The sequence below is a fragment of the Raphanus sativus genome, chromosome 5, assembly GCF_000801105.2.
Source record: "Raphanus sativus cultivar WK10039 chromosome 5, ASM80110v3, whole genome shotgun sequence".
Lineage (NCBI taxonomy): Eukaryota > Viridiplantae > Streptophyta > Magnoliopsida > Brassicales > Brassicaceae > Raphanus > Raphanus sativus.
The window spans coordinates 19967410-19993093 of record NC_079515.1 but is presented as its reverse complement, the minus strand read 5'-3'; the positions used below and the strand labels follow the sequence as shown (position 1 = coordinate 19993093).

At 34.4% G+C, this 25684-nt stretch overlaps 6 protein-coding genes across 8 annotated transcripts; 4 read left to right on the top strand and 2 right to left on the bottom strand.

Annotated features, from left to right (window-relative positions):
* On the top strand, window positions 1–871 carry LOC108838355 (actin-depolymerizing factor 10-like). The gene is made up of 3 exons (XM_057010295.1): window positions 1–124; window positions 205–470; window positions 542–871. The coding sequence occupies exons 1-3, from the start codon at window positions 41–43 to the stop codon at window positions 693–695; spliced, it is 504 nt and encodes a 167-aa protein (XP_056866275.1). The 5' UTR covers window positions 1–40; the 3' UTR covers window positions 696–871.
* A 240-nt stretch (window positions 872–1111) lies between these two features.
* On the top strand, window positions 1112–4872 carry LOC108856355 (uncharacterized). Of its 2 annotated transcripts, none has more exons than XM_018630134.2 (14): window positions 1112–1298; window positions 1385–1586; window positions 1656–1730; window positions 1809–1907; window positions 2026–2066; window positions 2265–2378; window positions 2568–2682; window positions 2766–2956; window positions 3032–3151; window positions 3250–3330; window positions 3481–3716; window positions 3987–4026; window positions 4120–4227; window positions 4309–4872. In XM_018630134.2, exons 1-14 carry the CDS (start codon window positions 1227–1229, stop codon window positions 4753–4755), a joined length of 1941 nt encoding a protein of 646 aa, XP_018485636.1. In that variant the 5' UTR covers window positions 1112–1226; the 3' UTR covers window positions 4756–4872. The 2 variants fall into 2 exon arrangements, with proteins under 2 accessions (XP_018485636.1, XP_018485635.1); XM_018630133.2 differs by having other exon boundaries at window positions 2008–2066.
* A 181-nt stretch (window positions 4873–5053) lies between these two features.
* On the top strand, window positions 5054–6801 carry LOC108857055 (LIM domain-containing protein PLIM2b). Its single transcript, XM_018630978.2, has 6 exons — window positions 5054–5315; window positions 5430–5635; window positions 5825–5924; window positions 6024–6046; window positions 6178–6267; window positions 6401–6801. The coding sequence occupies exons 2-6, from the start codon at window positions 5501–5503 to the stop codon at window positions 6668–6670; spliced, it is 618 nt and encodes a 205-aa protein (XP_018486480.1). The 5' UTR covers window positions 5054–5315; window positions 5430–5500; the 3' UTR covers window positions 6671–6801.
* Window positions 6802–7574: 773 nt separating this feature from the next.
* On the top strand, window positions 7575–13913 carry LOC108861444 (K(+) efflux antiporter 1, chloroplastic). The gene is made up of 21 exons (XM_018635307.2): window positions 7575–7764; window positions 7902–9465; window positions 9568–9739; window positions 9829–9919; window positions 10088–10224; window positions 10315–10374; window positions 10470–10589; window positions 10669–10737; window positions 10810–10875; window positions 11016–11105; window positions 11319–11423; window positions 11516–11644; window positions 11811–12020; window positions 12095–12244; window positions 12414–12467; window positions 12565–12623; window positions 12803–12869; window positions 12962–13138; window positions 13234–13290; window positions 13378–13452; window positions 13559–13913. The coding sequence occupies exons 2-21, from the start codon at window positions 7970–7972 to the stop codon at window positions 13691–13693; spliced, it is 3519 nt and encodes a 1172-aa protein (XP_018490809.1). The 5' UTR covers window positions 7575–7764; window positions 7902–7969; the 3' UTR covers window positions 13694–13913.
* A 60-nt stretch (window positions 13914–13973) lies between these two features.
* LOC108861449 (peroxisomal membrane protein 11C) lies at window positions 13974–15654 on the bottom strand. 2 transcript variants are annotated; one of them, XM_018635312.2, is made up of 7 exons: window positions 15498–15654; window positions 15083–15355; window positions 14943–15017; window positions 14743–14823; window positions 14574–14648; window positions 14307–14480; window positions 13974–14170 (listed from the first exon to the last, which is right to left on the bottom strand). In XM_018635312.2, the coding sequence occupies exons 2-7, from the start codon at window positions 15353–15355 to the stop codon at window positions 14135–14137; spliced, it is 714 nt and encodes a 237-aa protein (XP_018490814.1). In that variant the 5' UTR covers window positions 15498–15654; the 3' UTR covers window positions 13974–14134. The 2 variants fall into 2 exon arrangements, with proteins under 2 accessions (XP_018490814.1, XP_018490815.1); XM_018635313.2 differs by having other exon boundaries at window positions 15083–15358; window positions 15498–15653.
* A 7644-nt stretch (window positions 15655–23298) lies between these two features.
* LOC108861448 (ribosomal RNA small subunit methyltransferase, chloroplastic) lies at window positions 23299–25488 on the bottom strand. Its single transcript, XM_018635310.2, has 9 exons — window positions 25169–25488; window positions 24889–25038; window positions 24652–24807; window positions 24463–24558; window positions 24288–24372; window positions 24147–24199; window positions 23992–24075; window positions 23784–23894; window positions 23299–23649 (listed from the first exon to the last, which is right to left on the bottom strand). Exons 1-9 carry the CDS (start codon window positions 25421–25423, stop codon window positions 23584–23586), a joined length of 1056 nt encoding a protein of 351 aa, XP_018490812.1. The 5' UTR covers window positions 25424–25488; the 3' UTR covers window positions 23299–23583.
* Between the last annotated feature and the right edge of the window lie 196 nt (window positions 25489–25684).

Below are 25684 nucleotides of genomic sequence, written 5' to 3'. Positions count from 1 at the left end.
ATCGAAGTCTTGTTTGGTTTTATAAGACGTGACCAGCCTAATGACCCAAGCCCAACTTATTTCTATCTCCTCCTCTCATCCTCTACTATCTCTAGTTTCTGATCATCATCAACCAGAGAACATGGTAAGTTCCTACAAATTCATTTTTTACCAATCATTTAATGTGTTGTTTGATCATAGCATGTTGACTATGCGTATGTGCAGGCTAATTCAGCGTCTGGGATGCACGTAAGCGATGAGTGCAAGCTCAAGTTCTTGGAGTTGAAAGCAAAAAGGAACTATAGGTTTATTGTGTTCAAAATTGATGAGAAGGCTCAGCAAGTAAAGATAGATATGGTTGGGAATCCAGAAGAAACATACGACAGTTTCACCAAATGTATGCCTGAGAACGAGTGCAGATATGCTGTCTATGACTTCGATTTCACCACTCCTGAGAACTGCCAGAAGAGCAAGATCTTTTTCATCGCATGGTACAATTTTTTGTTTCTCATGATTAAAAATTTTTCTTACATAATTTAAACACATCGGGAACTGGCATCAGGTCACCAGATACGTCAAGAGTGAGGAGTAAGATGTTGTACGCAAGCTCAAAGGACAGATTCAAGAGGGAACTGGATGGGATTCAAGTTGAATTGCAAGCAACAGACCCTAGCGAGATGAGCCTCGACATCATCAAAGGACGAGTCAATCTCTGAATGCAATCTTAATGCCGTTTGATCAGTCCTATTCATATTTTGTGCTTTCAGTTTCTTGTGTTTTTGCTGTTGCCGTTTTACTTCTTGGTTCTTTGTATTTTTGATTCAAGGGTCTCACCACTTTTTATCTCTTGTCTTCTCTTTATGGAATGGCAATGATAAAAATAATAGATAACTATTTTTTCTTCCCTAAAACAAAATTAAGCAACTTGTTGACTATTTTGATTCCCTAGTGATGCAAAAGAAAGTAGGTTGATAGAGGAAATGCATACATATCTCATGAGGTGATGCTTGGATAACAAGGCTCTTACCAACACAAGGAGTACCTAAAGAGAGAGAGAGAGAAATAAATAGTCACCTTGTAACGCGAATAGGAATCAGACTCGGACCTTTTAAATATTATTACAACTTTAATCAAATAGGATAAGCATAACCACTCACTCACACTCGGCAACTCGAATCCGTCACGTCTCTCTCTCCAAGATTCAAACAATTCCTAAGCTTAACCAATCGGCGATCATCTATTGGGAGATGACGTCATCTCCAGCCCACTGTGCAACCATGGCGAACAAAGAGATTCTCCGCGACTGTGTGATTAAGTTGGTAAGGGAAAAAAAAAAACTCAATTTCTTTTTCTTTTTCTTTGGTTTGGGCGATATGATATTTGATTGGATTTCAATTTTTCCAAGAGAGAGAACCCGAAGAGGAGAAAGGAGAGGGTGTACGTCGGATGTGGAGCTGGATTCGGAGGAGACAGGCCATTGGCGGCTCTAAAACTCCTCCAGCGAGTTGAAGAGATTAACTACCTTGTCCTTGAGTGCTTAGCCGAACGAACCCTGGCTGATCGCTGGCTCTCTATGTCTTCTGGTGGTGACGGTTACGACCCTCGCGGTATGTGTTCAAGATTTGATATGTTTTTTATAACTTTCAAAAAAGTAAGCCTTCTTTTTTATTTAACAGTTTCAGAGTGGATGCGTTTGTTACTACCTTTGGCTGTAGAGAAAGGCACTTGTATTATCACTAACATGGGTGCTAGTATGATCTCATCCCCTTCTTTCCTTCCTCTTTGTTCTTTTTTCTTTTTATATATATTATACTGCTCTGTCCTTGTAGTTGATCCTCTCGGGGCTCAGAAGAAAGTTCTTGAGGTAGCCACTGAATTAGGGCTCACGATCTCTGTGGCTGTGGCTCATGAGGTGCATTTTGAAACTGGTACTAATAGAGTTTTGTTGTATATTCTTTCTTCCTTGAAGTTACACTCTGTGTTTGCGTGTGTCTCTCTCTCTAATCTTTGGCTCTGAATCTTGTTTAGGCTCTGAATCTTGTTTAGGCTCTGGATCATCTTTTGGGGGTCAATATTGCTCTGAGGGGGTATGATCCTGTTTCCCTGACTCCTTATCGAATGCTTCATTGGGATTTTTATCAGCTAGTGACAATTACTGTGGTCGTATATGTATATATTACGAGTACTGCTGTTATATTTAGGAGAATAAATATATTCAAATTCAGATAACCGTGGTTTATTTCGCCCTTCCTAGTGATATATGTGGTTTTCCTGACTTGTTGAAGGGTGCTAGCACTTATATTGGAGCAGCTCCTATTGTTGAATGCCTTGAGAAGTACCAACCTGACGTTATCATCACCTCAAGAGTAGCTGATGCTGCCTTATTCTTGGCACCTATGGTGAGGATGTTTTATGTGATCTTCTATCCAACCACTGATATCCAATTCTTGTGGTACCAGATAACCGCTGGGAAGTTCAGATTCTTAATCATATCTCATCATTCATCTCCTTTGGCTTGAATTAAACTCAAGAGACTAGTGTTTCTTATTGGCTAATATAATCTGACCAGCTCCTTGTTGCATCGATAGGTCTATGAACTAGGTTGGAATTGGAATGATTTGGAGCTTCTAGCTCAGGGAACTCTTGCTGGCCACCTTCTAGAGTGCGGCTGTCAGCTCACTGGTGGATACTTCATGCATCCAGGTGCGCTTCACACTCGCTTGCTCATGATATTATTAGTAGGATTCTTTTTCATTACCTGTATTTGATTCTTCAATGTCATTTAGGTGACCAGTATAGAGACATGGCTTTCCCTCTCCTCCAGGACTTGTCACTTCCTTATGCTGAAATTGGCTATGACGGCAAAGTATGTGTATTAAAAGCTCAAGGTAGTGGTGGCATATTAAACACCAGCACTTGCGCCGAGCAACTGCTGTACGAAATTGCTGATCCTAGCGCCTACATTACACCAGATGTGGTAAGTTAAGAGGTACAAAATTGTAGAAGAATAAACTATAGCGGAAACAGGTTGATTTGAAAACCTTATTTGCAGGTAATTGATATTCAAGACGTTTCTTTCCTTCCCCTGTCAGACTGCAAAATACAGTGCAGTGGAGCAAAACCATCTGCTAATACCTCTGTGCCTGAGAAACTCTTGCGGTTGATTCCAAAGGTTTTTTTTATTATCTATAGAAAATGATGGTAGTAACATTAGATTGATACTGAAGAGCAACCTAGGTTTGTGTTCTATAATTCGTAATTTCTGCGCAGGAGTGTGGTTGGAAGGGATGGGGAGAGATATCTTATGGAGGACATGGATCTATTCAACGTGCTAAAGCCTCAGAGCGTCTGGTGTGCCTATGGTTAAAATTTCTATGATGCAGTAGGCATTATTTGGCCCTATAAGAGTCTGCTTCGCCTGAAATGACTCCTTATAGTGCTTGTGATTGATGTTCCATTTCTTATCAAGTGTGAATGTATTTTTCTTGTGTTTTTTTTCAGGTTCGATCTTGGATGGAAGAAACCATTCCTGGTGTTAATAGATGTATTCTTTCTTATGTGATTGGGCTTGATAGCTTGAAGGCGAGGAGTAATGGCGCTGAACCGTCTTGGAACTCCTGTGGAGATATTAGATTACGCATGGATGGTCTTTTCGAACTGAAGGAACATGCGGTCCAGTTAACGAAAGAGTTTACTGCTTTATATACAAACGGACCAGCTGGTGGTGGTGGAATTAGGTACCTTATATTCACATTCATGTTTAGCCATTTCACTATCCAATTCTTATTGTAGCATCACGATACCATAGCCAGTTGATTTGATACATCTTATGATTGACTTGCGAGTTGGGACTTTGACAAACGTGTGTTTCTGTCTTTGTATCTGATAATCTATATATCTTGGCAATCTCAATGTAATGAAAATAGTTATTTGTTAAAACAGAGCATATATCTGATATTCTGGATTGTCTTTTTGGTTTTGATTTGGATGCTTGTGATAAAATGCAGTACCGGACACAAGATGGAGATTGTTCTTGAAAAGCGTTTGGTACGTCGTCTCCCTCATGGAATTATAACTAAATATAGCCTTGCTTAAATCACGTTCTCGGCTTCTGATGTTATATTTTTGGTGGTTGTCCAGGTAAGCCGTGAATCTGTAATGTGGAAAACTGGGATTGAGCACACAAAAACGTCAGAGTCAGAGAGCCCTGAACATCCTTTTCCAGTTGCTCGAGAGAAAATTGGAAAGGTTAGTGAAAAAGTAGTTGGTCAGGTCGGTTAGATTATCAAAATGATCAATTAACGGCTTGTTATTGGTTTCCACTTGTAGACCTCTACCGAAAATCAAAATATATTGGTAGTGAGAGGGGAACAATGGACGGATTCATCTGGAATGAATCGCTCTCCTGCTCCATCTGGCCAAAAGATCCCACTCTACTCCGTTGCTCATAGCAGAGCAGGTGATAAAGGAAACGACATAAACTTCTCACTAATCCCGCATTATCCACCAGATAAAGAGCGTCTGAAACTCATCGTTACTCATCAATGGGTTAAAAACGTGATGTCAGTACTGTTATCAACCTCTTCGTTTACAGAGATGGATACAAAACCAGTCGATGGAAACGTGTCAGTAGAGATATATGATGTGAAAGGCATTCACGCTTTGAATGTTGTGGTACGGAACGTGTTAGATGGGGGAGTCAACTGTTCCAGGAGAATTGATAGACATGGAAAGACAATCTCAGATCTTATCTTGTGTCAACAAGTTGTGTTATGACACTACTTTTTTTTTTACTTTATTCAAATCAATAATTGTGTGGTAATCATGATTGTGCAAATGAGACTTGTACTACACTGTTTTTATATCCAAGAAATCGACTTTAGTGGTGCTTCACTTTCTGTTTTTATATATTATTATGAAAAAGTGATTCCATATACAACCGGATATCTTGATATATACACATACAAAGCCGTATTAAAAACATATTTTATTGACAAAGAAAATATTAAAGGTGTGTATAATGTTAGGTTGTTAATATTCCTTTGGTAGGTTTTATTTTAAAAAATACTGACGTGGGTTGCACCAACTCAGAGACAGTTGGCCAGCTTAAAGTAACATCCTCAATGGGTTGAAATTGTCAGAAACCGCAAACCCTTCTTTTGCTCAACTCCAATCACTTTTGCCATCCCAATTATATCTCATTCATTTTGCAAAACACACAAAGAGAGAGAGACAGAGAGAAGAAGAAGAAAGTTTGTTCCGTTACAGCCTCACAATTGCAACAAAGTTTCGTATAAAAGAAGACATAAATTTCGCTGGTTCCTCCTTTGTCTGAGGTAACCAGAAAAAAAAACTCATTGTCAAATTTCTTTTCTTTTTTCTTTTTCTTTTGTGGGGTTCCTTCTTTAATTGCTTCCTCAGACGAGCTCTTGATCTGGTTCATTTATTAGGATCCTGGAGAGGAGGAACAACAAACAAAAAAAAACCCCAAAAAAGAAAGAGAGAGAGAAAACAAAAAAGAATGTCTTTCACAGGAACTACTGACAAATGCAATGCTTGCGATAAGACAGTCTATGTGATGGACATGTTGTCCATTGAAGGAATGCCTTACCACAAGTCTTGCTTCAAATGCACCCATTGCAAAGGCACCCTTGTGGTATATACATATGATTCACTTACAAGATTCTTTGCTTCAATTTTTATTTTTGCTTAGGTTTTGTGTGTTAGATCTTTCTATATATGACTATGCCGCGCTGCCATACTGCCATGGTCGATTAATTATTCCACATGTAGAAACAATAATAATCATTGTATGATGAGAAACTGTTGATGATGCATATGGCAGATGAGCAACTATTCATCCATGGACGGAGTCTTGTACTGCAAGACTCATTTTGAGCAACTCTTCAAGGAATCTGGCAATTTCAGCAAAAATTTCCAACCAGGTTAATTAATTCATATTGTTTTATATATTTTTTTTTCTCTCATCTTTTTGCATATATAGAACCATCATGATTGAACACATGTTCATTTTCTTTTCTCAGGAAAAACTGAGAAGCCGGAGCAGGTACGTTAATTAATTCTCTTTCTCCAGATCTCGTTTCTTTATATACTTTGCGTAACAGTTTAAATAAACATTTTCACTCTTATAATTTTGACCACATGGGGCATGTGTATTGATATGAAACATTAATACAGAATAAGACTCCAAGCAAGATATCTTCAATCTTCTGTGGAACACAAGACAAGTGTGCTGCTTGTGAGAAAACTGTTTACCCTCTTGAAAAGGTTTGTTTCGTGTGCTTTGCAATTGTTAACGTCTGGTCCAAGAAAGCGTTGGATTAATCAATTGGTTTGGTGACATTTTTGGTGTAAGTCCATATGTACATGTTCTGTTAATTAACGTGACTTATATTAAAAGGTGCAAATGGAAGGAGAATGCTTCCACAAGACATGTTTCAAGTGCGCTCACGGTGGCTGCACGCTGACTCATTCCTCGTACGCTTCCCTGGATGGCGTTCTCTATTGCCGGCATCACTTTAACCAACTCTTCCTCGAGAAAGGCAACTACGCTCACGTTCTCCAAGCAGCCAACCACCGTCGCACGGCCTCAGGCAACACTCTTCCTCCGGAGACCACTGAAGAGGTAGCCGTCGAAGCCAAAGAAGAGAACGACGTTTCAGAGTCTTGAAAACAAAAATATCTTCCGTTGATCAGTTTGTGAGTGATTTGAATTCAATGTTGCGACCAAAGATTTGATTTAATTTGTAATGAGTTATTGTTTCCATATGAAGACATTATTTAATACTTTTGTTTTCGTTATTTATACATAATTTACACAGCAAAGAAAGCAAAATTAATTTGATTTCCACGAACGGTGCAATTTACTTGCTGATCGATGGTCTAACATTTGGAACAAGTGTCATTCCCTAATCTTTATCTTTAGGAATCATGTTTTATTTTTGTTTTCAGTGATATACTGACACATATGTAATAAAATCAGGGCTCGTCATGGTCAAAGCCTAATATAGTAATATGACACTAGTTTTAGGCCCTCAAAAAAATTGAAGAATAGACTTTTAAACAAAATTTTAGTTAAAATCTTTAAAAAAAACCGCTTCCACAATAGCGCCTGACCACAGATAGAATGCTTTACAAGGAACAAAGGAACTGTGAGATCAGAAGGAATAGAGTTGTAGATCAGTTGAACAAAAAAAAAGAGTTGTAGATCAAATTTGAAATTATTGTTAAGTTAAGAATGTCAAGAAAAGCCCTTTCTCAAAAAAAAAAAAAAAAAAATGTCAAGAAACTAGACAGCAAAGAGCAGCCCTGAATAAAATCCATATTTGAAATCAGTCTTTGTCAGCAAAATATCTGATTACTCCGTATATGCTTTGCATAGGGAAAGAATATGTGTTCGGTTAAGGGGGGTAATATACCGAATGAAACCAAAGTGGTGGTTATCGGATGATATGAATCATACAAATCATCATATTTTTTTTTGTTTACGGAACGAGGAGGGGTGTTTTCGTAAATGTCATGGGAAACGGAAAAGGAAAGCAAAAAAATAAAACCTGACCATGTCTGTGGACTGTTGTGGTTGTTGGCGAGCAACTCACGGAGGAGGAGAAGGAGGAGAGAAATCAAACTTTGACCGGTGAAACTCTGAAGAGACGGGAAAATCAGTTGAAACGACGACGTCCTCTCTGACGAAGCCACTCCCCCCCCCCCCCCCCCCCCCCTTTGTCGCTAAACTCTCTGTCTCTCCACCATTTCGCTTGATTGGTTAGTTTCCTTCCCTCTCTCCCTGCGGCGGTTGTCTTCGCTTGAGTTTTCGATAGGCGGTTAGAGTTTTGGATTTCATTTCTCATCCTCCCGATTCTGATTTTCGTTGATTTTTTTTTTTTGGATTTGCTTCACAGTGAGTGAGTGTTTGTATATAAAGATTGGAGGAACAAAAAAGCAAAGATTCATTTAGATTTGATTCGAAATGGAATCTGCATCTATTATTCAGCCTCCGAGCTTGTTTCATGCTGCCCCCACTTTCTGCGTTTCTAGTCGCCTGCTAAGTCCCCGAGTAATCAGCACCAGATTCTGGCTTCCAAAGACTTATCATCCTAGATCGCACTCTGGTCATCGATTGTGGAGTAATTCAGCTCGGATTGGTACTTTGACTTCGACGGCTCGTTTGCATTCTTCAAAATCAATAGCATCCCAAGCTAATAGGTTTAGGTTAAGCTGTCAGAGTAATGATTCTCTTGGTGGTAATGTGGAATCCGAAGAAACTAATGATCAATGTGAAGAAGAAACAGTGGGAAACGAATCTGATGGTTTGGAGGAACTCAGGGAGCTACTGCACAAGGCAATCGAAGATTTGGAAGTAGCTAGGCTCAATAGTACCATGTTCGAGGAAAAAGCTCAGAGGATCTCTGAAACCGCCATCGCACTCAAGGATGAAGCCGCTGGTGTCTGGCTTCAGGTTAACAAAACACTTGATCTCATTCGTGACAACGTCGATGAGCAGTCTGTCGCTAAAGAAGCTCTTCAAAACGCTACTATGGCCTTGTCGCTCGCTGAGGCTAGGCTTCAAATTGTTGAGGAATCGCTTGAAGATCAAGAAGAAGCGTCTCAAGAGAATGGGACAAGAGACAATCTTGAAGATCAAGAAGAAGAAGAAGAAGAAGAGGCGGCGCTTTTAGCTGCCAAGGAGGACATAAAACAATGCCGAGTGAATTTAGCGAACTGTGAGGCCCAGCTGAGTAGTTTGCAGAGCAAAAAAGACGAGCTGCAGAAACAAGTGGACAAGTTGAATGACCTTGCTGAGACTATACAGATCAATGCGTTGAAAGCAGATGAGGACGTTGCAAATATCATGAAACTGGCTGAACAAGCTGTCGCTTTTGAGCTTGAGGCTACTCAACGCGTTAATGATGCACAGATTGCTTTGCAGATAGCTGAGAAGTCTCTATCCGCCTCGCAGACCCCAGAAGAAACTCAGGGCCAGCTCTCCGATGAAGAAACTCTTCTTGGAGATGAGGTGGTAATCCTAAGTAATACTGAAGATGCTAGCAATCAGTTTGAATTAGAATCACCAATGCATGAAGATATATCATTGGTACAGAACACAGCTGATCGTTTGCCAGATAAAACTGCTCCGAAGGCTCTAAAACTAACGCAGCCTTCTGATTCAAGCGATCTTGAGAATGGAAAGCCAAGTGTAGAGTCTTCTAAAGTGGTGGAATTAGATTCTGAAAAGTCAAAGATTGTTGGTCAGACGAAAAAGCAGGAAACACAGAAAGATCTTCCAAAAGAGGGCTCTTCTCTTAATGCTCCCAAGGCATCGTTTAATAAATCCTCCCGTTTCTTTTCTGCATCTTTCTTCTCTTCCAACCCGGATGGGACCACAACAGTTTTTGCAAGTCTGGTTGATTCTGTCAAACAGCAATGGCCCAAGCTAGTTTTTGGGTTTGCACTTCTCGGCGCAGGGTCAGTTCAAAATCTGATCTTCTTTTTCATTATTTTTGAATGATCATCTTAGTACGTGAAACTTGGTATTTTTGTTGATTATGAGCTTCGTAAATGTTCCAGATTGACATTATACTCCAATGGAGTAGGGGTGAACAATCAGCTGCTTCAACAGCAAGATGTTATCAGCACTAGTACAGAAGATGTCTCTTCCAATAAGAAGCCGTTGATACGGCAAGTGCAGAAACTTCCTAAGAGAATTAAGAAACTGCTTGAGATGATCCCTCACCAGGAGGTATGAATGATCGTTCTCGTTCTTTTTTCAAAATCCCAAGAAAATTGTATGGAATGTAGTTTGCAGGCTGAAACTTCTGCAATTACTAGGTCAACGAGGAAGAAGCTTCCCTGCTTGATTTCTTATGGTTACTGCTGGCAAGCGTCATATTTGTGCCTCTGTTTCAGAAAATTCCTGGAGGTTAGTAGAAGTCTTTTTTTTTTTTTTGTTATTTCTCCAATGAATCCCCTTCCCTCAGACTCCTACAATTTCTATGCTCTCATTACTCAAAACCATTTTCAGTCTCGCAATCATGTTGCATAGAGATTTATGCGCTGTCTTGATGGCTTCATCTGCTTCAATGTATAGGCAGCCCTGTTCTTGGGTATTTGGCAGCTGGAATCTTGATTGGTCCTTATGGTCTTTCGATAATCCGTAATGTGCATGCAACCAAGGCCATCGCCGAATTTGGAGTTGTTTTCTTGCTTTTCAACATTGGCCTTGAGGTACTATTTGATATATACGTAGGCTGTGCTTTTGCTTTTGATCTGTGTTTGTAAGAAGATCCAATAGTTTGTTTTCTTTTGATTTGAAAGCTATCTGTTGAAAGACTGAGTTCCATGAAGAAGTATGTTTTTGGATTAGGCTCGGCTCAGGTGATTTGATTTATATTCCCATATCTCTTTTTACATAATATATCCAAGTTCTGTGTCCAAGGTTCTTAATCTACATTTCTGTTTTTGTAATCTAGGTTCTGGTGACAGCGGCAGTAGTTGGATTGATTGCCCATTACGTTGCTGGTCAGGCTGGTCCAGCGGCAATAGTTATCGGAAATGGCCTGGCACTGTCCTCCACCGCTGTTGTCCTTCAGGTGACATCTTTGGTTGCATTCAGGTAGCTATCTTATTGAAAGGAATTTTGTTGAACTATAACATTGTACTTGGTATCAGGTTTTACAAGAACGGAGTGAGAGTACATCTAGACATGGACGAGCTACATTTTCCGTCTTGCTTTTTCAGGTCGATTCAGAGCAGAGTTCATTCTGACAGCTATGCTGGGAGTTTCTCATCATTTTGTTATTTTTTTCACAGGATCTAGCTGTAGTTGTTTTACTGATTCTCATCCCACTTATTTCACCTAATTCATCGAAAGGAGGGGTAAGCACATCTCTATGGTTCCTTCTTATAATTGAGTAGGGTTAGATGTGTTGTTCAGTGCCAGATATTTGTATACACTCAATGATGTCTAGGAAGTATTAATGGTAAGGAAAATGCTAAGTTCTAATTGTTATTCTCAGATTGGGTTTCAAGCCATTGCTGAAGCTCTTGGACTTGCTGCAGTCAAAGCAGCAGTTGCTATTACTGCCATAATTGCTGGTGGCCGTCTTGTAAGTCTCAGTTACTTTAACTTTTGAGATGCCAGATATCATATTTAGTTAATTACTGAAGTTGTTAGGTAAAATGTTTTAGATTTGTTACATAATATGTTTATCATTGACTTCTCTTGAAAGTTTGCTGTGGTATCACTGCTGCTTCGGGTATTAATTCATATGTTCCTGTGGATATATTATCCAAGGCACTGACACTCTTGTGACCCACAGCTTCTTCGACCAATCTACAAGCAGATTGCAGAAAATCGAAACGCTGAGATATTCTCTGCCAACACACTTCTTGTTATCCTTGGGACTAGTTTACTGACAGCTAGGGTATGACCTTCATCTTGTTGGTACTTGGCATTTACATTTATTCCGCCATGCCATTCTTTCCCTTCTGCTAAATGTTCCTTTCTGTAAATCAGGCGGGACTTTCCATGGCATTAGGAGCGTTTTTGGCTGGTCTACTCCTTGCAGAGACAGAGTTTTCATTGCAAGTAGAATCAGATATTGCTCCTTATCGTGGTCTTCTGCTGGGTCTTTTCTTCATGACGGTAATTTATGAGTTCTGAAATAGCTTCATCCATATATTTATCATTTCTGAAAAAGCAAAGAAAAATTGTGGATGGTGAAAGAAAGTATTACTTCTGATGTTTCTTTCAACTGTAAACATATGTAAGCACATTCATAAGACTAAAAAAGGAGTTATACTCATTTCAGGTTGGCATGTCTATTGATCCGAAACTTCTTCTCTCTAACTTCCCTGTCGTAATTGGGACATTGGGACTCTTGATATTGGGCAAGACTATATTAGTAGTTGTCATGGGCAAGTTGTTCGGAATTTCAGTCATATCTGCCATTAGAGCCGGTCTTCTTCTGGCCCCTGGTGGAGAGTTTGCATTTGTTGCTTTTGGAGAAGCTGTCAATCAGGTTTGTTATCAGCATCAATTTTTTAAATATATTTCAACTGTTTTCCATAGAGGCCTAACCGGCGGTTCTTCCAGGGTATAATGTCTCCTCAGCTATCTTCGTTGCTGTTTCTTGTGGTGGGAATCTCGATGGCTATCACACCTTGGTTAGCTGCTGGTGGCCAGTTAATTGCATCCCGGTTTGAGTTGCATGATGTTAGAAGTTTGTTACCGGTTGAAAGTGAGGTAGGAATCTTGATGATACTCGTATAGAATTTTAGCTCTATTTCAATCATGGTACCACTTGACTTTAATGTCGTTCTGAAGTTCACACATTCTTTGGTTCAGGAAATCATTACGTGTCTGACTGATGTTTAATCCCACTTTTGTGTGTTTGGCTGATTTTATTTTGCAGACAGATGATTTGCAGGATCACATAATTATTTGCGGATTTGGGCGTGTTGGGCAGGTTTATACATTGTCTGAAGTTCTTCAGCTTATGCTCTTTGGACGAGACCATCTGGTAGTTTCTAACTTGTTGCCCATTGTATATTTGTTACGTGCAGATAATTGCTCAGCTTCTCTCAGAAAGACTTATCCCCTTCGTTGCCCTCGATGTCAGCAGGTAAAGATAACATCGCCTATTTGCTCTATGATCATTTTATGGGTTTTAGACAAACCGAAAAATGTGGGCACTATCAGTAACTTCCACACACATTCGATCACGTTTTAACCTCTCTGATATAAAATTCCATATCTAAACATTCTTTGCTTACCTGAGTACATCATATATATTATTTGCAGTGATAGAGTGACTATCGCCCGTTCCTTGGACCTCCCTGTTTATTTTGGAGACGCTGGTAGTAAAGAGGTACACAAAGAAAAAGAAAGACTGCACGAGACATTTACAGATTAAACCAGCTTTTATATATATATATATATTACTTGTGCAAAACAATACAGGTTCTCCACAAAATTGGAGCAGAGAGAGCATGTGCTGCTGTGGTTGCTTTAGACGCACCAGGAGCAAATTACAGATGTGTGTGGGCTCTGAGCAAGTACTACCCTAATGTGAAGACATTTGTCCGTGCACACGACGTTGTTCATGGTCTTAATCTAGAAAAAGCTGGTGCTACTGCTGTAATGTTCACAAAAACTCCTTCACTTTCCCATTAATAAGCTGTCTTAGTCCTACATTAAATATCTTGATCACAAAAAAAACAAAAATTTGGTAGGTTGTACCGGAGACGCTGGAGCCAAGTCTACAGTTGGCAGCTGCTGTTCTTGCTCAGGTAATAAAACATAATTGATGATCTCTTGTCTGTGGAAATAGTAATTAAAAATAGACAAAATGATGATCATTGTTAAAACATTGTCAGGTCAAATTACCGACATCAGAAATAGCAAATACGATCAACGAGTTCAGAACCCGTCACCTGTCTGAACTAACGGAGGTGCGTTTCAATCTTCGATCAAGTTCATACGGCTTTTCTAAATTTTATTTTGTGATAATAAGAAACTGGTTTGGTCTTTGATTGATTTTGTATTGGGAAATGGCAGCTATGTGAAGCAAGCGGAAGCTCTCTGGGGTATGGTTTTTCGAGGACGGCAACGACGACTAAGCCTAAAACTCAAACGTCGGATGCAAGTGAGGAGAACCCGATCATCGAAGGAAGTGGTTCACTCGCTATCTGACGGGCCTTTCTTTTAAGAACAACTTTTGAACATTCTTGTGATGGCCATTTTACACACACGTCACATTTATGTAAGCTATCTGGCTGATGATGTGGTCCTTTTGGAGAGGGAGTTTTATTCAATTCATAATTGTTCTCCTTTAATCAAATATATTAGTAGGACAATTGTACTTGTTTTGTTTGACACAGCCTCGGTAATAAATACAAAAACATTACGAACATTCAAGTGTGTGTGTGTATTTTACTCCTCTTCTTTGCCCATTTTCTAGTGTCGATTGATATACTGAAACGTTTTATCATTTTATTCTCCAAACAGACTGAAACGTTTTATAACAAAATCAAGTATTAAAGACAAATCAAACACAAAAGTAAGTTAATGCAGAAGAACACACTATGGAACATGAAGAAACTACGACTCTCTACTTCATCTTTTCCTTCTTTCCTAAACCGTCTTGGACTTGGGATGCGATGGCAGTAACTGCAAAAAGTAAGAGAGGTTGGTGACGGCTTTTAGTCAGTGAACTTCTATATCCCAAGAGTACAACACATCTATAAGTAAGTAAAGTGTTGTCATGTAAAAAGGGAATAATAATAATAATAATAATAATAATAACCTGATAACAAGAGATAAGAGAGGAGGCGAAACCAAAAGCGCCAGTGACACGGGGAGTGACTTTCTTGGGAGCCAGTTGAAGCAAACCGAAAGCAACAACAAAATCCATTCCTGCTTTGATCAGGGCCAATGACCTCTCGTTTGATCTCTGCAGTTTCGCGCGGTATTGCTCATTCTGCCCCAAAAAAACAAAATGTCAATATCTAAATCAGCATACAGAGTTTCTTCTTAGGAGAATATAAATGGTTTGGAGGAGGCAAAGCTTTACTTGGTGTTTATCCTTGTTGCCAATCTCTTTTTCGAGCTTCTTAATTGAAGCTGAGAGCCTACCAAGCTCCCCAATCTATTTAAAAAAAAAACATTTGAAAAAGTTACTAGCGATTACTAGTATTAGCGTTGGAAGCAAAGCAAGAAAGTTGAATGGAAAGAGAAGAAACCTCGAATAAGGATGTGCAAGCCGAAGAACCCATCCAACAGAAGAGGGATATACGTCCAAGAAGCTCAGCTCGTTCTTTGTTCTTATTGAAGCATCAGCAAAGCAGATTCACAAAAAAAAAAAAAACAGAAACTTAGTCTAAAATTGAAGATTTACACTATATAGACTAATTAATTTATTTAAAAATGCAGAGACACTTACCTTGTAAATGCCAGTCCTGCCAAGCCACACAATTTGATCAAGGAACAAGAAGGTAGAGAGCAATGCGTTCTTGGACTGCCGAGAAAATCAGAAGGATGAGACGAATGGATTTGATGAGGAAGGGCAAAGATTAAAAATACCTTTCCGAGGAGAGCAAGAGGGAGTGGGGTGCCTTTGGGAAGAGGGCTAATGAGGGCATGAAGGTCATTCACAAACTTGAAGAGACGGAAGACTTTACGGGCCAAGCTGGTTGACTTGTCCACATTCTGAGCAGTGCCAGGCTGTCCATCACTCAAGAACTTGGATCCGTACTGTATAGCTCTGCATATCTTGTCCCTCGCCTCCGCTTTGTTCAAATACACTACCACCAGCCCCAGCTCTGCTCTCGTCGTCTCCACCACGCTACTACTCATCTTCTTCGTAAGAGTAATGTAATAATACACACCCAAAGTCAACTCAAAAATCCCTAATTTATTTATTCTAACCTTACAACAACAACAACAACACACAGATTCACAAGAGGAGAGTTGTATTTGAGATCCGAAGTGTGTTTACCTTTACAGAATGATCTTCTGGTGCAGACGAGGAGATTGTATCAAAGAGACAGTGAGATTCTCCGCCCCTACCAACTTTAATTTGATGACAATAATAATATTGATTACAAACGAGATATTCGTGGTTGGATTAGATCATTAGGCCTATAGTTGACTCTTTTCTGTAAGAATATTCAAAATGATGGGCTTAATATAAAGCCCAATATTTATCATAACTGCCCAATGTGCTTTTTAGGGGAATGGAAAATCTAGTACAGAGTCAATATTCAAATTCATGGTCTAATGATATAAATAAAGCCCAATATTAATCCCTTTGAACATTCTTATAATAAACCTTTTGTCTCATGTGTTATTATCCATGTTCGAAACTACGCTAGGCGTGAGTCGGGCGACCAGTCCGGGCCTAGCGAGTTTTTAAAAAATCGGAGATTAATCGTGGAGTAATCGGGGAGTAATTTTAAAACAATATAGTTATATATGTTAAATTTGGTATCTAAAGTAAAATGTGTACATGGTCTGGTGGTTGAAAAGTGGTAAATATCCACACGTGAACCTGGTTCGAACCTCTTCGTTAACATTTTTTTTTTAAAAAATTACATTTTTCTTTATTAAATGATAATTTTAATATTGCCACAGTCTCTTTCCCCAATCTCTCTGCAACCCTAGCCGTGTTTCTTCTCCAAATACATATTGTTCTTCATTTTTTTTTAATTTTCTTGATGCTTACAGCAAAAGCCAGTCAATTAATTTCGATTTAGGAGATCTAGGGTCAATATTTTTAGATTCAAACAACTCAGTATTGAGATTTTGTGCGTCTATTTTTTCAGTTCGACGATGAACTCGGAGAAACAATGGGTCACCGCCTGGCCACGCCGATCAGATCCTTTCGCCACAGTGGTCACACGCCCAGCGCCTGTCCGGCCGAGAACTCGGTTAACGCTGCGCGTTTTCGAACACGGGTTATTATCATAATTGTCACACCTTGAGAACTCCCCTCATAGTCTTTAGCAAAATAACAATTTTAACAAAAATATTATGTTGGCTATTTTGTATAATAAATCAAAAGTACATTTTATGCTAAAATAAAAAAAGAAATCAATGTGAAAATAGTTAAAGTAACAAAAACATTAGCAATGTATAAAACAAAAAACAAAAATCCTAATATCATTTAAACTACATAAATTATCAGTATGACTATATGCAATTGTCAAAATTTCTAATATCATTAAATAATTTTTAATATATAAAAATTGATGTTATAAACCATTTAGATTATCTATATTCGATTTAAAACCATCAATCAAAAATGTCAAACTATTGCAAAAAAAAAAATTCTTTCTAAAATGTAAAAATTTCCAATTTTAAAATATATATAAAAGTTGAGGATATAATACATTGAGGTTGTTCACATAAGATTTAAAAAGATAAATCAAAATATGATAATTCATTATTATAATTTTTTAAAAATGCTATATTTTCAAAAAAATAAAAAGGAAATTAGTATATTATATATAATTAAAATAGAAAAGTAAATATTAAAATTTGACAAGTTAGTTAAAAATACAAACTTTTATAATAAAAGAGAAAATTAAAAGTAAAATAGTAATATCAACAAAAGTATTATGTTAAAAAATTTTGAATAATAAATGCAAAGTACATTTATGCAAAAATAAAATGGTAAATTAATGTTAAAATAGTTAAAGTAACAAAAATTTTTAAGAACATTTACAATGTACGAAACAAGAAATTTACTAATATCATTTACAATGAAATCGATCTTACATATATAACTTAAACTAACACAATAAATATTAACATTTGAAAAGTTACTTAAAATGTTAACTTTTATAATAAAATAGAAAAGAAAAGCAAAATAGAAATATCTACAAAAATATGATGTTGGCTATTTTGTACAATAAATCAAAAAGTACATTTTATGCTAAAATAAAATAGTTTCTTTTCTAAGTCGCTTTGGGGTTTCCTTCTACCTCCTGCAGCAGGTTGCTTAATTTGCCGAAATAGTTAAAGTAACAAAAACATCTAAAAACACTAGCAACGTATATAAAAAAATCTAATATCATTTAAGCTACATAAATATTAGTGTGACTATATGTAATTTTCAAAAAATTTAATATCATTAAAATTTACAATTTATAGAATTTATTTTATAAACCATTTAGATTGTCTGCATTCGATTTAAAACCATCAACCAAAATATGTCAAATTTTTGCAAGAGTTTATTTTTTCTAAATGTAAAATTGCAAATACTAAACTCTATATATATAATATATTGAGGATGCTTACATGAGATTTAAAACAATCAAACAAAATATGATAATGCATTATTATAATTTATTATTATTCAAAACTGTTATATTTTTAAAAGAATAAAAAACGAAATTAGTATATTATAATATAATTAAACTAATAAAGTAAATATTAGAATTTGTCAAGTTAGTTAAAAATACTAACTTTTATAATAAAAGAGAAAATTAAAAGTAAAATAGTAATATTAACAAAAGTATTATGTTAGCAATTTTGAATAACAAATGCAGAGTACATTTATGCTAAAATAAAATGTTATATTAATGTTAAAATAGTTAAAGTAAACAAAAATATTTAAAAACATTTACAATGTACAGAACAAGAAATTTCCTAATATCATTTACAACGAAAGCAATATTACATTTATAACTTAAACTAACACAATAAATATTAACATTTGACAAGTTACTTAAAAATGTTAACTTTTATAATAAAAAAAGAAAATCAAAAGCAAAATAGAAATAGAAATATCTACAAAATATGATGTTGGCTATTTGTACAAACAAATCAAAAAGTACATTTTGTGCTAAAATAAAATAGTTGCATTTCTAAGTCGATTTGGTGTTTCCTTCTACCTCCTGCAGCAGGTTGCTTAATTTTATGAAATAGTTAAAGTAACAAAAAAATCTGAAACACTAGCAATGTATAAAATAAATAAAAATCTAATATCACTTAAACTACATAAATTATTAGTGTGACTATATGTAATTTTCAAAATTTCTAATATCATTAAATAATTTATAATATATAAAAAATATTTTATAAACCATTTAGATTTTCTACATTCGATTTAAAACCATCAACCAAAAACATGTCAAATTTTGGCAAGAGTTTATTTTTCTAAAATGTAAAATTTCCAATACTAAACTATATATATATATATATATATATATATATATAAGCTGACGCTATAATCTATTGAGGATGTTCACATGATATTTAGAACAATCAAACAAAATATGATAATGAGTTATTATAATTTATTATTTTTCAAAATGTTATATTTTCAAAAGAATAAAAAACGAAATTAGTATATTATATATAATTAAAACAATAAAGTAAATATTAAAATTTGACAAGTTAGTTAAAATACTAACTTTTATATATAAAAGAGAAAATTAAAAGTAAAATAGTAATATTAACAAAAGTATTGTGTTAGCAATTTGAATAATAAATGCAAAGTACATTTATGCCAAAATAAAATGGTAAATTAGTATTAAAATAGTTCAAGTAACAAAAATATTTTAAAACTTTTACAATGTACAGAACAAAAAATTTCCTAATATCATTTACAACAAAATTGATATCCCCTAGACATTATTTGCGAAGTGATTTGCCACATGTCTTCTCTACAATCGTTTTCACAAAAAAGAATTGTGACGTGGCTATTAAGATTGATGACATGTCATATGGTTAAATATGACATGAACAATTACATTTAATGCTGATATATATTTTGGAAATATTTTTATAATATGGCAATAACTCATATATTACATTTAATATTGATTTATATTTTTGGTAAACTTTGTAGAATATGGTAATAACTCATAAATCATCACTAAAATAAATATATTCAAATATGACATTTTGAATTTCGAAATATTGTATAATTTTATATTTATAATTATAAAAAATTTATTATCTCAATTTCTAAATTTTCTGAATTTAAAAAAAAGAAAAAGTTTAAATCATATAATCATTAGTTTCTTTTAGATATCTACAAATTATATAAATATTATTTAGTTTTAATTTTGATAACTATACAATTTTATATGATTTTGGTAATTTGTACAAGTTGATTTAATACATTTAACCAAATGAAATAAATAATTTTTCTTATCTAAGACTTTAACTTTATGTATATACATATATATTCTTAAATATAATTCAAAAAAATATTTTCTCTTAATTTTATGCTTAATTAATGATATTATATTAATTATCGGTCAAAATAATAAAATATAATAATATTAATAAATTGCATTTTAAAATATAAAATTTAACTTTTAAAAAATTCATCACTACACATGACTACTAAAATTTAACACCTAGATTAATAATTGTGACATGACTACTAAAATTGATGACATGTCTTATAGATTAATATGACATAGACAATTATATTTAATGTTAATTTATATTTTTGGTAAACTTTTTAAAATATGGTAATAACTCATATATTACATTTATTATCGATTTATATTTTTGAACATTTTTTAAAATATGGTAATAACTCATAAATCATCATTAAAATAAATATATTCAATTATGGCATTTCAAATTTCGAAATATCATTTAAATTAAAAATATTTCAAAAATATATACATATTTTTAGAAAATTATAAAAATTAAATCATAAAATCAAATTAAATCGTAAAATCATTAGTTTCTTATATATATCTACAGATTTTATAAATATTGTTTAATTTTAATTTTTGACAATTATGCAATTTTACATATTTATTTAATATATTTAATTAAAATAAATAGATAGAAAAATCTACCTAAGATTATAATTTTAAATATATACGTGCACATTCTTAAATATAATTAAAATAAACAAATTTATTTTATCTTAATTTTAATGTTCAGTTAAATCAAATTTATATTAAATATTGATAAGAAAAAAGAAAATTTATAATATTAATAAAAATTAAATATAATTTATATTTATCTATTAAATATATTTTAAAATTCTTTTACTGCACATGGTACAGGAAAACACCTAGTTACATATATAACTTAAACTAACACAATAAATATTAACATTTGACAAGTTACTTAAAAATGTTAACTTTTAAAATAAAATAGAAAATCAAAAGCAAAGTAGAAATATCTACAAAAATATGATGTTGGCTATTTTGTACAATAAATCAAAAGTACATTTTATGCTAAAATAAAATAGTTGCTTTTCTAAGTCGCTTTGGTGTTGCTTCTACCTCCAGCAGCATGTTACTTAATTTTCTGAAATAGTTGAAGTAACAAAAACATCTTAAAACACTAGAAATGTATAAAATAAAAATAAAATCTAATATCATTTAAACTACATAAATTATTAGTGTGACTATATGTAATTTTCAAAATTTCTAATATCATTAAATAATTTATAATATTTAGAAATTTATTTTATAAACCATTTAGATTGTCTACATTCGATTTAAAACCATCAACCAAAACATGTCAAATTTTTGCAAGATTTTATTTTTTCTAAAATGTAAAATTTCCATTATTAAACTATATATATGTGTAAAAGCTGACGCTACAATTTATCGAGGATGTTCACATGAAATTTAAAACAATCAAACAAAATATGATAATGCATTATTATAATTTATTATTTCAAAAATGTTATATTTTCAAAAGAATAAAAATGAAAATAGTATATCATATATAATTAAACTAATAAAATAAGTATTAAAATTTGACAAGTTACTTAAAAATATTAAATTTTATAATAAAATAGAAAATTAATAGTAAAATAGTAATATTAACAAAAGTATTACGTTAGCAATTTTGAATAACAAATGCAAAGTACATTTATGCCAAAATAAAATGGTAAATTACTGTTAAAATAGTTAAAGGAACAAAGTATCCTCCATGGATGCTGAACGTAAGAACAGAGCTGGTCGCTATAGTCAAGAACGCGGCAACGAAGAATACGTCCGTGATTCTTCTTCAGGTGCGGATTCTTTCGAGCTTCTTGTCAAAGGTGCATTTCAGCTGTTCTAGGTTCTCCAGCATCTTCATCTCTTACAAGTAGATCTAGTCAAACACTTATGGACCAAATTCAGGAGTAATCCATGATAAAAGAGATTTGATGTGTCTGTGTGTGATCTAAAAGTTTTATTGTTTGTATAAGTTGTGTCTATTGTATTGATATGTTTGTTTTATTAGTTGTTTTGTGTGTTTATTATTGCGTTGTTAGGCATTTAAGTTTCTGTAAACCTTTTTAATAATATGATTTTTTAAATATATATATTTAATTACTATTCATGTTTTCTATTTTGTTATTTGTAAAGATGTAATTGAAATAAAACACAAATTTTTTATGTTTTTAATTAAACTAGTTGAAAACTTTTAACAATATAAAAAGTAATAGTATAGGATGTTGAATTTTATTAAACAAAATCATTGTAGAGTATAAAAAATGAGTGAGTGTTGAATTGTTAGGTGGAAGAGAGAAAAGATGATGTGGAATGGAAAAAGTGGAATTTAGGGTGTTGAATTAGTGTAATCAATGTACATGGCATGTGACCATCTCCAATGGTTTACTCTATTTTTTACTCTAAAATAAAGTGACTCTATAATAGAGTTAAAGTTTGTTCCAGTAGTACTCTACTTTAGAGTAGAAAATAGAGGGATGAACAAAAAAAAACAACATACTCTATATTTGGAGTAAACCTATTTTCACTCTATTATATAATGAAAAATAGAGTACTATTTGAGCATTTTTACTCTAAGCTCTATTTTAGAGTGAAAAATAGAGTGGAGTTGGAGATGTTCACTCATTTTTTATATTCTACAATAGTTTTGTTTAGTAGAATTCAACACCCAATCTTATATTTTCTTATATTGTTAAAATTTTCAGTTAATTCAATGCGTTTGTTCTTTTATACAGATCTAAAGCATTGAATTCAACATATTATCTATGTTACATGTAAACGAAAATAGATACACGAAATCAGAATCACATGGAAGCGTAGAAATGAATCTTTAAAAAAAATTATGAAACATGTACATGTTGGAAGCGTATATCCATATATATGTATATAATATAATAATTACAAATTTATGACTCTAATTATATGATTCAAATTTAAAATAAAGCATTTATTCATTTATAATAATTTTAAATGGTTTCATCTTAAAATTGTGAAAATCCATATAAATTAAGTTTATAAGAAATAATTATACTAATAGTTTTAATATTTCATAAATTATTGACACCATATTTGAATATATATGATAAATATCTAATAAAAACCTCAATGCATAAAGATAATTTGCTTTAATATTTGTATATTTATATTTTATTTAGTTACTATTAAATTGTAGATTTTATACAAAACAAAAACATGATTTTAATTAATTAATTTATTTATGATATTGTATTTATAAAATGAAAGCGTGATCCCAAAACGGAATCGTAAACTTCCAACGTGTTTTTAGATATGATATTTTAGAAGTGTCTTGTAAACAAGATTCAGTAAGCTTCCTCAAGATTTCAAATCCGATTCCAGTTTCGAAGTGGAAAACTTAAAACGGACGTCCGATGAAACTTCCATGTAACCTAGCCCATTATTTGTCGGTCTCAGTATCATTTGAATCATTTATTTTTAGAAAAACTGTTATTTTCTTTTTCAAAAATACCAATAATAATCATACAAAAATGAAAAAATAATCCATATTTATTAGTGTACAGAATCTAACCAAGTAACCAACTGTGGTTCTAAAGAATTTTATTCTAAATACAATCATAATCAAGATAATTTTGTGATACCTAACAAAAAAAAATAGTGAAATAATTGTGATATTAAAATTTTACACCATAATAATTTTACACCATACAGGTAAGTTTGACTAAAATACAGAGAGAGAGTTACACAAGAACATGCGACTGGATCTGCGTTCTACTTACTTCCTGCGTATATGGACATATTCATCTGCATCTGAATGGTCTTCTCCTTCTCCTCCCCCCTCCTCATGCTGCTTTGTTCTCTGGTGGCTTCCTGAAAACTTCGATAAGTATGAACCACCGTCTATTCTCTGCCTATTACATTATGCAACTTGACAAAGTCACCCAAGGTAAGCTCTTCTGGCCTCGACTGCGACAACACCAGAAAATACATATGATGATGAGTCCAAGGCTTTGCCAACCTAGAGAGACAACTGTTTGTGGTTTACTGAAATAAGGTCCGCTCCCTAAGAAGAAGACACAGACAAAGTCATCATTACTTACAGTGACTGGAAGACCTGCTACTCCAAGAGCTTTTTCGATCTCAGGAGATGACGATAGGTGCTGGAGTGACTTTCTTAACATTTTTCTCTTCCCATTGAATGCAGAATTCACCTGTTTTTTTTGTTTTTTGTAGGATTGGTTTCAGCTTTCATTTTTGTTCTTACAAAAAACTAAGAAGCAGAGTGAAGAGAGGGTTTTAGGAGGGTACCAAAGAGAAGAAACTTTTGGTGGAGGAAACATCGGGATAGTCCCTCGGATGCTTCAGTTTGAATGTTACAACAGCTGCGTCAACCTTGCAAAAGGAGGAGAGCACAAGATGAAAACCAACTTATATGTACTTGGTTGAAACAAAGGAAGATATACCTTAGGCTGAGGGAAGAAGTTTTCCCTAGGAACTCTGAAGTTGTATTCCGGTTCTTGAAACAAAGAAAGTTTATCCCACATTACAAACGAACGATCACAAGAATTGCAAAACACAGATGAAGGAAGAGTAACAAGTAGTACCAGAATAGAAGTTGACCAAAATGTTGATGGGTCGGTATTCAGATGTTCGCAAAGCTGGCTCAACCAATCGCAATGCTGCCTCATCCTAAGATTAAGCCCAAACACCAAACTGTTATTATAATATTAAAAGCAAAAAAAAATTGAGATAAATCCTCTAAATTGAAAAGGATGGAACCTGGAGTAGGAGAACAACGTGAGAGAAGAGGTCACCCATAGGAAGAAGAAGCTTGACAACATCAGTACTTATATTAAAAGGCAAGTTGGACACAACCTGCATTCAATAATAATAATATACACAAATGTAAACGATCAATATTAAGATATATGAGGGTTGCTGAGTTAGAGAGAGAGAAACTTGTGAGACCTTTGCAAGAGAAAAATCTGGATGAGATAAGTTTCTAGTCTCTAAAAAGGAGAGCATGTGAGAACGGATGTGAGACTTGACAAAATCCTCATGCAAAACCTTGAACTTGTGGGAACCTTGGAATCTTTCTCGCACCAAATCCACCATATGAGGATCCTATAAGAGTCGGTTGCAAAATATATAATCAACTTGTGAACAAACAAAGAAACAAACATTTGAGAAAGAAGTGTAGGAAACCTTGTCGATGGCAAGAACAGAAGCACCTAAGTTGAGAAGAACATTGGTCAAAGAGCCAGTCCCAGGTCCAATCTCCAACACAAAGTCTCCTTCTTTCACATTTGCCGCAGCCGCTAACTGATCGTTGATGTCCGAATTCAGCATGTAATGCTTGTGCCACGACACACAAAGCAACAAGGTTTCAATCATATTATATACTGGGATAAAAACATGATGAGAGCACACAAGGTGTTCGACCATTTGTCTCAACGAAGCAGAGAAAATCAAAGGGAGACTGAACCTGTCCAAGGGACTTTCTGGGAAAGCGTCCCCGAGAATTGAGAGATTTGAGGGTTGCGTGGTAATCATCATCTGTGCTCTTCCCGCCGCAACACACCTTCTTATTCTTCTTCTTCCTCAGAAGAGATATATTCGAGCTCCTCCTTGAGAAATAGGCAGAGGTTTCCCTCAGCGAAGGAGAATTATTGTCTCCGTTGTTCATCCATGATGATGGAGAGGAATTGATGGTTGATGTTATTGTTACTACTACACTCATCCTCTCTCTCTCTCTCTCTCTTTGCTCCCCGACAAAGACCAAACCTCTGTTCTGAGAGGTTGATTGTTTGTAGTTTTTAAACTAGTTTTTGGTTTTTGATTCTGTAAAAACTACTTTTTTACCAATCAAGATTTTTAAAAAATAGATTTCCTAAAAACTAGGAAAACCAGATTTTAGAATAACTACCTACTTTTTCATAGAAACCAAAAACCATGTTTTTTGGGTTTTCTTCACCAACAGTACGTGACTTATGTAATATTT

What these genes read in the sequence shown, in the direction of transcription:
- LOC108861444 (XM_018635307.2), top strand. Translation starts at nt 7,970, where the DNA reads ATGGAATCTGCATCTATTATTCAGCCTCCGAGCTTGTTTCATGCTGCC. An exon ending in TTGGATTAGGCTCGGCTCAG is followed by an intron (nt 10,375 to 10,469) that starts GTGATTTGATTT and finishes TTTGTAATCTAG; the next exon opens with GTTCTGGTGACAGCGGCAGT. An exon ending in TTGGAGAAGCTGTCAATCAG is followed by an intron (nt 12,021 to 12,094) that starts GTTTGTTATCAG and finishes CGGTTCTTCCAG; the next exon opens with GGTATAATGTCTCCTCAGCT.
- LOC108838355 (XM_057010295.1), top strand. Translation starts at nt 41, where the DNA reads ATGACCCAAGCCCAACTTATTTCTATCTCCTCCTCTCATCCTCTACTA. An exon ending in ATCATCAACCAGAGAACATG is followed by an intron (nt 125 to 204) that starts GTAAGTTCCTAC and finishes GCGTATGTGCAG; the next exon opens with GCTAATTCAGCGTCTGGGAT. An exon ending in AAGATCTTTTTCATCGCATG is followed by an intron (nt 471 to 541) that starts GTACAATTTTTT and finishes AACTGGCATCAG; the next exon opens with GTCACCAGATACGTCAAGAG.
- LOC108856355 (XM_018630133.2), top strand. Translation starts at nt 1,227, where the DNA reads ATGACGTCATCTCCAGCCCACTGTGCAACCATGGCGAACAAAGAGATT. An exon ending in CCTTATTCTTGGCACCTATG is followed by an intron (nt 2,379 to 2,567) that starts GTGAGGATGTTT and finishes TTGCATCGATAG; the next exon opens with GTCTATGAACTAGGTTGGAA. An exon ending in CTCGAGAGAAAATTGGAAAG is followed by an intron (nt 4,228 to 4,308) that starts GTTAGTGAAAAA and finishes TTCCACTTGTAG; the next exon opens with ACCTCTACCGAAAATCAAAA.
- LOC108857055 (XM_018630978.2), top strand. Translation starts at nt 5,501, where the DNA reads ATGTCTTTCACAGGAACTACTGACAAATGCAATGCTTGCGATAAGACA. An exon ending in CAGCAAAAATTTCCAACCAG is followed by an intron (nt 5,925 to 6,023) that starts GTTAATTAATTC and finishes TTCTTTTCTCAG; the next exon opens with GAAAAACTGAGAAGCCGGAG. An exon ending in CTGTTTACCCTCTTGAAAAG is followed by an intron (nt 6,268 to 6,400) that starts GTTTGTTTCGTG and finishes TTATATTAAAAG; the next exon opens with GTGCAAATGGAAGGAGAATG.
- LOC108861448 (XM_018635310.2), bottom strand. Translation starts at nt 25,423, where the DNA reads ATGAGTGTAGTAGTAACAATAACATCAACCATCAATTCCTCTCCATCA. An exon ending in CCAGAAAGTCCCTTGGACAG is followed by an intron (nt 25,039 to 25,168) that starts GTTCAGTCTCCC and finishes TCGTGGCACAAG; the next exon opens with CATTACATGCTGAATTCGGA. An exon ending in CCAAAAGTTTCTTCTCTTTG is followed by an intron (nt 23,895 to 23,991) that starts GTACCCTCCTAA and finishes CAAAAAAAACAG; the next exon opens with GTGAATTCTGCATTCAATGG.
- LOC108861449 (XM_018635312.2), bottom strand. Translation starts at nt 15,355, where the DNA reads ATGAGTAGTAGCGTGGTGGAGACGACGAGAGCAGAGCTGGGGCTGGTG. An exon ending in CTCTTGCTCTCCTCGGAAAG is followed by an intron (nt 15,018 to 15,082) that starts GTATTTTTAATC and finishes TTTTCTCGGCAG; the next exon opens with TCCAAGAACGCATTGCTCTC. An exon ending in CTCTTATCTCTTGTTATCAG is followed by an intron (nt 14,171 to 14,306) that starts GTTATTATTATT and finishes TACTTTTTGCAG; the next exon opens with TTACTGCCATCGCATCCCAA.